This window comes from Panthera pardus, unplaced genomic scaffold (assembly GCF_024362965.1).
Source record: "Panthera pardus isolate Hobbes unplaced genomic scaffold, ASM2436296v1 HiC_scaffold_16, whole genome shotgun sequence".
Lineage (NCBI taxonomy): Eukaryota > Metazoa > Chordata > Mammalia > Carnivora > Felidae > Panthera > Panthera pardus.
The window spans coordinates 131,887,419-131,898,445 of record NW_026526721.1 but is presented as its reverse complement, the minus strand read 5'-3'; the positions used below and the strand labels follow the sequence as shown (position 1 = coordinate 131,898,445).

Here is an 11,027-nt window from a genome sequence, read left to right as displayed (position 1 = left end):
AGGTTATATCAGCATTTATTTTAAATCAGAGCCTTTTTATGCAACATTTCATACTGCTAAAACTTTTTTGAAAAAGTTTTGCCCTATGTACATTCACTTTGTTGAGAAACCATTTGTTCATCTAGTGGGTAATTGGGTGTTTGAGCAGTTCTGAGTTTCACTGGGAATCCATGCAGCTGACTCAGATTTTCCCTCTCTGGGCAGAGCTCTGGTGCCAGGCTGGCTGGCTGGTCTGGGGTCAGGTGCATACTCCCGGTTCAATGCGTGATGGCCAGGGGATGGGGCCACAAGGTACAGAGCAGGGCCACCTGTGGGTAAGGGGCGGTCCAGGTGGGTTTCCCTCAGCAGGGCCATGGGCAGGCTGTCACTCCCTGCAGGAGGGGGCGGTGGGCACCAGCATTGACAGTCTGTGATCAGGCTGTGGATTTTGTCTTCTCTAGGAACAGGCCTTTTTAAGTCCAGTGTGAACACAGCTCATTGTGCCTCTCACTTCCTCTGTGAGGAAAGCCACAGACAGGCACAGCTGCACCTACATGAGAAACCACATGGACCAACCGACTTCCCCCAAGTCTGATTTGACCAAAAATACATTTGATTTCCTGCCTCTATGTTATGGTCAAGATTACCATTTGTTTCCTTGAATTTCAGGATTACAGTTGACAAAAGCATGTCACAACCATTAGTCATAGGTGTTTTTTTTTTCCTGAAAATGATTCATTTTACTCATTTTCCCATCCTCCTCTTTGTTCTGTCAGCTGGCAGCTACTTTTTATTATAAAAATAATTTTGTGTTACCCCCATCATTTATATCTTCCCTCATTTCTACTTCATAAACAATTGGTTCTAACTTGTCAATAGAAAGTAACTCAGGGAAAGTTCTAGGTGCTCTGTTCAGAAGGGCAGAATGTGTATCCAGCAGGTGCTTCATAAGTGCTTACTGGGTGGAATAGTTCCACCAAGTCTGTATTTAGGTCTGTCTCTGTACGTCTCTTTCTCGGGCTGAGTTGAAAACTCTTGGCATGAAGCAACAATATGCATTTTTAAGATGATTTCTATTTCCCTGGTGTTTGGGGCAGGGAGCTAAGTGGGTGGCAGACAGCCACATCCAGAGAGACAAGCTCACTCCTCCTGGCAGGTCCTGCACTGGGGACGGCAGGCAGGCTCTGCCATTTGGTGGGAGGGGTCCCGCTCCCATTCCAGGAGGACTTCCCAGGCCTTCCTCAGGAATTCTGAGTTCTTCCTGCTTATTCCCTAAAGATGTGACTCACTCCAAACCTTTGCGAGTGAGCAGTGAGTCAGCAGGGGCTTTGCTTTTTTGGATCATTCCCACGTGGATTATTCAACGCACATTATATGAATGAGAAGACCATGGTGTGACAGGGTTTAAATAAATTGTCCAAGGTCTATGCAGTGAAGAGTAAGCTGTGAGGCCAAGGATGTGAGCCTGGACAGTCTTGAGACCAGGGTCTGTACTCTTTATTCTGCCTAAAAGCCAGAAAAGGGGTCTAGAAGGCTATGCTGCAAGGGAATGGGGAAGGAATCCCATTTTTTACTTTGTATAATTATATATATGCACATACTGCTTTAAAAAACCTAATTAAAAAAAACTAAACAGCCACACCATGGAAGAGGCAAATCACAGAAGGCTAATTATCCATCTTCTTAAAAATTATTCATTTTCCTACTTAAAAATTATCTGAGTTACTAGGCATTGATTCAAAATGACTTTGAAATGTTGGCTACAAGTAATACAGAAATGAGTGGCCTAAAAATGTCTTCCCTCACTGATTACGTTGGTTCTGCATCTGGAACTCCTATTGTGGGAGGGCCTTGCTCTGCACCTGGTGGGCTTTCCAAAAACACCTGTTGTGTGATCAGATTAATGAATGACTACAGAGGGCCAACCTCCATGGCAGCTCTTGCAACTTTTCTTCAAGAGGCGTGATGCCTCTCTCAAAGGGTAGGCCCTCTGGGGACTGTTCATGGAATCATGCCTGCATCGTTCCATCCTGCGCAGTTGGGCAACTGGAAGGCTCTTGCCCAAAGTTAGCATGATTTATTTAGGTCCCTGGAATCCCTGGATGAGACATGTTGTGCAGAAAGAATCCTCTTACTCATACTTTCCCTCTGCTGCCCCTCTCTTCAGCACTTGTTTCCAGCCTCTCTCTGTCTTTCTCTCTGAGGCACTGCACTCTTTTCCAGTTATTATGAGCCCTGCCTGACAGATTCCATTTACTGATGGAAAGGCATATGGGAGAGAAACTTCCCTTCTATTTTTAAAAGCTGCTTCAAGATACACATTTCTGATGTTGCTGGTGGCTCTGGCATTACCATTTCATCTGGATAGAATTCTGTTCATCCAGAATGGAAAAGGACCCACGCAGCCATTTCTAAAACAGGTTTTGCTCTGAGAGTTTGTTTCTTACGTTAGAAGGTGAGGCTTGTGAGATACTTGTATGTCCTGGGTCTCACTTCATGAACAATAAGAACAAGGAAAACACACACAAAACCCACTGTTTTGTGGATGTGTAAAATATAAACTGGCATTTTTATTTTAGCTCTTAAAACCAATTGTATAATGAGAGGTTTGCTGGAGGAAGATATGGCTTGAAAAAGAGAAACGGGAGCAGGGAATACCAGAAAAGACTCGGTAATCCACGTCAAAGAGGAAAAGACAATGGGGGAAGGTGCCTCTCCTACCTCATCCCACAGCTCCCACAATGGGCTGTGGGGCAGAGAGGTGGTCCCAGTGCTTGTGAGCTGTGGTCTGGACAAGTGCAGGGCTGCCCACCCCACACTGCCCTAGTCCCTCTCATACAGCCGCCCGTAGAGAGCTGCCGTCACCAGGCCAGAGGACAGTCCGCTCTTGCTCAGGAAGGAGTAGTCATTCTCCCAGCCAAGCTGATCAGGGGTTTCCAGGGACATCCCTGAGGTAAGAAGCAGAGGAAAGATATAGGAAGTACTGAAGTTCCCCCATAGGTGGAACTCAAATATCCCTGTGGCCTCTGTGATCTCCTGCCCACAGGTGTTAAAGCCAAGACCCCCACACTTGACCAGGGCACAAACTTGAACATAGTAAGTGCCGTGCACAGTGTGAAGACCGTCAAAGACCCCCAGGGCATACAGCTCTTTGGACAAAGTGGGCCGCTGGTAAAGCAAATAACAGCAGAGGCCGTTTGCACAGACACGGAGGTAGCCTTCCTTTCCCCACACAGGGACCAGGGTGAAATTGTCATACATCATCTCCGAATGAAACACAGGAGGAGTGTTCATGTTCCACTTGGTGGCTCCATCACAATGGACTTCCTGAGCATCCTTTTCACAGTATGGATCACCTGCCAAGATTTCTAAAAACTTACTACGAGATGGGTTCATTTTACCTGTGGCATTCTCTGGACCAATGAGACCCAGTGGATTTCTGGCTACCTGTGCAATTATAAGATGACCAGTGGCGTTTTCCATGTCATGGTGCCAAAAGGACTTCCGAGGGCTGTGTATGCCACTTCCGGTCATCCCCAGAGATGGGTGGTGGATGTTGGCAGCCAGCAGGTTGATACCAAAGGCAACAGCAAAAGCTCTCTGAATCTGAATGGCTGCCAAGAGTGGGAGCTGGTTCATCCAGGCAGTAGGATATACGACGTGCTTCACCTCAGAGTCTCTGAGGAGTCTAATGGCAGGGTCAAAAAACAATATATCAAAGCAGGTGAAGATGCCAAATTTGCCAGCAAAAGGGGTATCAAAGATGATGTGATCCACTTTGAGAGGGGTATCAAAAGCTGCCTCAAAGTAGAGGTTGTGTTTGCGATAGCGGTCAACAAGGGTTCCGTTGTTGCTGAACACGACATTTGTGTTAAACTGGTATCTTCCATCATGTGGGCACCCCGGGTCATTGTTATGGCAAGGCTGCTTGGTCCCAAGATTGGCCACCAGGAACATATTGCCCTTGATGGCCATGCAACTCAGGCGCTGGAGGACCTAAAGGAAAAAAAAGGCATAAATAAATGAATTTTTAAAATCCTGCCATTTGCCTTATAATTTTAAAATAGAAAAGTACCTGTATTGTGTCTATAATATGTAAACAGCTATCATAAATCAGTAAAGAAAAAACACTACTGGAAGAGTGCACAGGATATGAACAGGTGATTCACAGCACAAATACAAATGGCCAATGGACATCTGAGAAGATACTCAACCTCATTAGTAATGAGGAAACACAAATGAAAATAATGAGATCTCATTCTGCACCTTCGTAAGATTGGCAAAAATTCAAGATATTATTCCATCTTGCATTGACCAAAGGTGGGGAAACAGGCACTCGAGACTATCGCGAGGGATGTAAAATGACACGAAGGTCTTTCAAAAGGGAAATTTGGTAGTCTTTAAAATAATTCAAAATGTGCATATCCTTTCGCTGAGAAATTCCATTTCTAGGAATCTTACCTTACAGAAAAACTTGGACATATTTATGAAGATATATGTACAAGGATATTGACTCAAACGTTATAATAGCAAGGGTTTTACAAAAGCATATAGCATGCTAATAAAGAGGATGTCAATAACTATGAAATGAATAGAAAAGAATATAGTTGGATGCATATCAAAGTGTTGATGGCAGTTTCTCTAGGAAGAGAAGGAGGGTAATTGGTGGGGTGTGTGAAGATGGGACTTTAATTTTCTTACTTCTGATTCGTTTGTTTTCTAAGTATATATTCTTGTATGTCCTGTGTAATTAATAAATAGAACGATCCAGAGATGAGTAAATGCCCCATAATACCAGACACTCTTTAACTGATGGAATATGTGGCACAGGGAGTTTGGGGAGCTCAGATTTCATTTTTAGGAACCTAGGGTCTTCTTTCGGTCTCATTTAACCTGTCTTGGCTGTTGGCCCCTGGCTTGGTTCATCTCTGCATGCCTTCAGTCTACGGAGGAGGAAGGCTGGGACTCTCCCTTACCTCTGTGTCATTGAATCGGTGGGGCTCCAGGCAAGGATTCCACCTGACCAACTGGGGAGACGGCATGAAGTCCAAAAATGGGTAAACAGATGTTCTTGTAAAGTTGAATCCATGAATGCCATCTTCTGGAAACACTATAATCTGTACACCCTGTAGGTCAAACACATCAAAGTATGGTATATTATCCGATTACAGGAAACACCCCTTCTTTCACTCATCCGTTCTTTCATTCACTCGTCGGACAGCCATCAGGTAGTTGTACTGTGCCAGGAACCAGAGGTTCTAAGATGGTGGCTGGGGATCATCAGGGATCTTGGTCTCGGGGAAACTGTCTCACTTGGCCTCATTGTCAGGTAACAAAGGCAGATGGATTTAGAAACAACCATTCACCATACCTCATGTTAGGGAAGGGGGGAATGAGTGAGATTGGAGCAGAAAGCAGGAGTTTGCCAAGCAGACGATCAGGAGAGGTTTGGAGTTCCTGGTGGTGGCACAGTACAAAGGCCTTGAATACTGGGCTTGTTGACAGATGGGGTGTCTCCAATCCAGTGGTTTCCACTCATTGTGCATCTAAATCAGACGGGGAGCTCCTGAAAAAACACTTGGTTTAGGGGTGATGCTGGGGCCCACTCCTAAAAAGTCTGCTTCACTGGGCTGGTGGGGAAAATTCAAGTGTGTTCATTTCAGCATAGAAATAAGGACTTTCTCTAACTTGAAGTTCTCCAACTGGGAATTAGGAGGCCCTTTTCCAAATCCTAACCACTCCCCAGGCTTTGTCCCACACCTGGAGACAACCTAGGTTTCCTGACTGATAGCCTGGGGCTCCCTGTGATGTTCACATTAACCGAATGAAATCCAAACAAACGGGGCACCCTAAGCTCCCAGCATCAGGGCCTCATTCTCCTGCTGCTCTCCACTTACACGGCTTAAAATGCGAAGCCTGGAACATTGCTCCAGAGTGAAAGGTGGAGGAGGAAGGCAGAGAAGGTATGAATAACCTAAAATAAGAGGCAATTTGAGTCACTTATTTCTGGAATGCACTGCAAACTCTTTATAATATTTTATTCTGGCTAAAAAAGCTTCAAAAGTGTAACTGTAGAAAACTTGGAGAACAGATAATATTAATATTAGTTTAGTTAATATCTTGGCTATTTTTATTTTGTCTGTGTGTGTGTATATAATTGCGATAATGATAAATACATGGTGTTTCGGGAGCACCTAAGTGACGCAGCTGGTAAAGCATCGGACTCGTGATCTCAGCTCAGGGTCATGAGTTCAAGCCCCACGCTGGGCTCCGCTGAGCATGGAGCCTACTTTTAAAGAAAATTTTAAATAAATACATAAATAGTTTTCCATCTTGACGTTCCTCACTACATACAGCATCAAGACTACCAAGATACTTTCAAAAATACCATTTGCAATGGCCACATTATATTTAAGAGAACACCATAATTCATCTTTTATCAGCGGATATCTGAATTGTTCCCAACTTCTGGTGACCATCTGCATACAGGGTGCTCAAAACACTTAATGAGTATTATACACAACTGTTTACGTGTCTGATGATTTCTTCAGAATGAAGTCTTGTAAGTGAGGATACGGGCTCACAGACAGGAAGAGTTTTCAGTTGTTTACATTGCCAAATAGCCCTCCAGAAAGATTATACCAATGTATGCTCCTCCCGGTAGAGTGTTAAGATTGGTCACCTTACAGCACACGGTAAAGCAAAATTATCACAAACTTGGAAATAAAGCAAGATGTTTGCCTTTCTAACATATACTAGGGTACTATTTAAGAGGCTCACTCAAGGATTATTTAGTGAATGTACTATTGCTAGGCTTTGTTATTTAATATTAGATCACCCCAGACTGCAATTGTATTGCTCTATAGGACATTAGCCAGTTTTGTATACACGAGCAAATTCATTTCAACGTTCATTTGACCGATACACACACTCATGTTCCTCCAGTGCTCTTTTGAGCCAGCTTTACCATCTGACTGATTTCTTCATTAGATCAGCGAGTTAAATAACAGTTTTGGCACATGTTCGTCCTATATTTGTGTAAGAGGTTTTAAAATTTTTTTTACGTTTTTATTTATTTTTGAGAGAGAGAGGCACAGAGTGCAAGCGGGGGAGGGGCAGAGAGAGAGGGAGACACAGAATCTGAAGCAGGCTCCAGGCTCTGAGCTGTCAGCACAGAGCCCGACACAAGGCTCGAACCCAAAAATGGTGAGATCATGACCCAAGCCAAAGCCGGACACCCAACCAGCTGAGCCACTCAGGCATCCCAGGAGTCATGTTTTAACTTTTTGAAAATTATACTTGGACAAATGTTTTCCTTTATTAAAAACAAAACTTTCCCCAAGAATGTTGAATGGTTTCCTATGGACAATACCATTTATGTTATGTATACATATTAGATTAATACTGAAGTTAAATTGCATTTCCTAAATACATATTTTCTAGAAATAAGAAGAGGAACCAACCTGAGCCAGGGTAGAACGCTGGATCTAATGTGACTATCAATCCATCTAGAAAGCAGTTAGCATCCCTGATAAATGAGGAATTTTCGGAGAGACTTCAATGAGGTCAAGAACTCCTGAGGAATTAAGGTTGCCAACCCAGTTGATGGACCAGCCTAATATCTTTAAGTTGGAGTCCTTGTCTTCCCTGTAAATATCTCTACCAAGAGAGAAATACTTCAGTTGGCTAGTTCGGGAACGCTTGCCTTCCAGCAAGTTTGATCTAAAATTTTGACACATGCTTGGCATCAATTTGTCATAGAAGTTGCTTGAACGCATAAAACCATGCAGGGAAGCCGAGAGATCTGTAAGCACTAAGAAATGATCAGATAAACAATCTGTTCTCTTGGACCACAAACAGAGAAGGAATGATGACTTGCAGGCAGCATGGGCTCAACAAAAACATGTTATAGGTTTCCTTTGGGGGCAGGTTATTGGAAGGCAGGGGAATACCACCGTCACAGCCTCTGGAGTTCAGCATGGCCTCTGCCCAACCTCTTAGAATGGTCTTGTGGACAGGATGGAGAAGCGAGGGATGGCTCGTATTTCAGCACCATGCAAGCAAACACCTCTGTGCACAGAATGGTCTCGAGTGGATCTGTGTCATCAGGAGGTCTAAGGGCACAGCCTGGGATTTTTTTACACTGACTTCAGCGTAAACATAAATGAGGTGTGTATCAAATGTGTGAATGACGTGAAGGTAACTGATATGCAGGATGCCAGTAAAGATCCCCAAATAGCCGAACAGGCTGGAATGATGAGATTTCACAGCATAAATGTGAAGTCGTGTGTTCAGGTTAAAGAAGTTAACCTTGTAAGTACCGGGTGGCAAGAGTGGCACGTGTGTCCGTGTGTGGGAAGAAGACTCGGGAGTGTGAGTTGGCAGCAAATGCCTTATGAATCCACAGTGAGATGTGGCTGCCAACAGCTTTCTGGGGACAAAGTCTCGAATGAGAATGGTGCTACATCTCCTCCACTCTGCCCTTGAATACGGAGACCTTCCTATGGCTCTGGGCACAGAGATCATCTGGGAAATCTTTGTAAAAGGGACATACAGCCTGGAGAAGAGATGCTGGGTTTGGGGGCGGGGGGAAGGAGCATGACGGCTGTCCTCCTGTGGAAGACGACCCGCCATGGTCAGTTCCTCGGTCTGTTCTGTTTAGCTAAGGGGACAGAACGGGTGGCAGTTGCCGGGAGGCAAACTGTTGTTCACTGAAAGGCAAACCTTGCCAGAAGCTCCCGCGCTCTCATCAGACAGTGCGTTCTGGGCCACAGTTCAAGGAGAGACTGGATGTGGGGCTTTGAACGAGAGAGGAGCATCACCCATCAGAAGAAGCTGGACAAGGTCTTAAACTCTCTTCCAATATTAGCCTTATATATGTGTATATTGTTTTAATTTTTTTAATGTTTATTTTTGAGAGAGACAGAGAGTGAGCAGGGGAGGGGCAGAGACAGAGGGAGACACAGAGTCTGAAACAGGCTCCAGGCTCCAAGCTGTCAGCACAGAGCCCAATGCAGGGTTTGAACTCCCGAACCTCGAGATCATGACCTGAGCCGAAGTCAGATGCTTAACCTACTAAGCTACCCAGGCGCCCCTATATATATGCATATCTCTAAAAGGTAGCCTATAATTTTATATATGCATATATACACATACACATGTAATGAGGTAGAATTTTAAAATGCAGCAATAGCTAGTGGCCGTCCAGGCAATCCTGAGTACCCTGAACAGAGATAGGAACTATTTTGGAGCAGGACCTGCTGGCCCGAACTGTCCTGCCCTCCAAACTCACCGGCACAGGGAAGTTTTGCTCACATGGAGTGTACCTCCTGTCAGGGCAGAGCAGGGCTTCCTCACATGACTGGGCTTGGTCACCACACACCAGGTGAAAGTCCAAATTTCCCTTTGGTTATGGGTTTCCCAACAGGGCATTTTGTTATGGTCACGTCTGGCACGGACACTGCCCCTCTGCCCCACCCTTCCTGGCAGAAGTGGGAAATGCAGGCCAAGCAGGAAGCCTTCACAAAGGCTGGCAAAGACCTCCCTCTGTCCACCTCCGTTCTGTCTGGACTGAGGTCTCAGACTGTTCATGGTCTGGAACAGAGACGAGAAATGAGCCCCAAATAGACTGAAGGTGGAAAACAGCAGTTCTGTGGATGCTTACTATTTTGAATGCCTCAGAGAGCAGGACAGACCCTCATGCCTGGAAGTTTCTAGAATTTTCTGCACATCAGAATCCACTGGGGAGCCTTAGAACTCCCAGTGCTCAATCCACACCCCATCTGCCTCTGCGGGTATGGCATACAGGCACCCACTTAGTTTACGACTGGCTGAGCACTCCCTCTGCACGGCCACATCTGAGAACCAGGGACTGAGCTCCGGACTCCTCAGACATGAGGGGAAAAGCAGCACCTGGGGATCTTGCTATGATGTTGATTGATTCAGCAGGTCCGGGCAGGCCCCAGATCCTGCATTTCTCACAGGCTCCAGAGGGCTGCTGACGCCACTGGTCCATGGACCACTGAGCAGCGAGACCCCAGCCACCTGACTACTTCAGCTCCGCTTTACCAGCTGGACTAATTTTCCAGAAGGGCTGCGGGAGCCATTGACAGAGAGCCAGAGAGCAATTCGCCCTGTTCTGCTAGACAAGCTGGCGGGGGGGGGGGGGGGGGGGGGGGGGGGGGGGGGGGGGGGCTAACCCAGGAGTGTTTCTTGCCTTTTGGGCTGCGGTCATCACTTGCTGTTCATAGATGTCGAGGTTCTGGTTCATTAGGTCCAAGGCCTGCTTGCGGCCCACAAGTGCTAGAGGGCTGGGAGTGAAGATTGACTGGTGCTCGTACACAGCAGCCATGTAGTGTTCAGCCTCAGAGTGCTGGGCCACGCGTGGTTCCTCGGTGTGGACTCCCAGGGCAACCACGTAGCAGCCGAAGAGGAAAAGAGCAAGCTGACTGCCGGCTCCAGACATAATGCAGACCATAAATCTGGAACGTAAGGAGGCAAGGGGAAAACAGCTGAATAAAGAATCCTGCCAAGAATGTAACTTTTGCAGCTGTGACTTATTAATCTCAGCAATTAAACCTACCCGCAGTGATACTGCAACTCAAAGATTTGTTTCATGTTCCTAATAAAAGGGTCTGTGTTTCTCTCCAAACACGTAGCAAGCTACATTTAAAATGGCTCGCTGTGTTAGTCTGGTTTTAGAATGTTTCCAAAACAGACCCGATGTTTGCCATGATTTTCTTCCCCAGCGTTCAGCAAGACGGCATTGTGTCACTACTCGCCTTTCTAGCCACGTACCTAAGTTTTAGGCAAGAATAACTACCATGACTATTTTATAGAAGTCGGTGGCATATTCCACATCCCACCACCTGCCCTCCACACACACAAACGTGTCAACCATCCACATCAGCTCTGATTGTTGCGATCCCGATAATACAGCTCGGCTTTCCTAGCTACAAAACTCTGATGGATTAAAATTCTCCCTGCATTTCTTTGGTCAGTAATGAATATAAAGGGTAAGTCCTTCTTAGCACGACATTCTTTATTTG

The 11,027-nt window shown here is 45.6% G+C and overlaps 1 protein-coding gene across 2 annotated transcripts in view; it reads right to left on the bottom strand.

Moving 5' to 3' along the window:
- Positions 1-2,529: 2,529 nt before the first annotated feature.
- BTD (biotinidase) overlaps positions 2,530-11,027 on the bottom strand; it is a 29,589-nt gene continuing 21,091 nt past the window's right edge. For both annotated transcript variants that reach the window (XM_019436018.2, XM_019436009.2), the window contains 3 exons: positions 10,196-10,460; positions 4,956-5,105; positions 2,530-3,975 (listed from right to left, as the gene is read on the bottom strand). In XM_019436018.2, the coding sequence (XP_019291563.1) occupies positions 2,803-3,975; positions 4,956-5,105; positions 10,196-10,460 (1,588 nt within the window). In that variant the 3' untranslated portion in view covers positions 2,530-2,802. The remainder of the gene's footprint in view (positions 3,976-4,955; positions 5,106-10,195; positions 10,461-11,027) is intronic.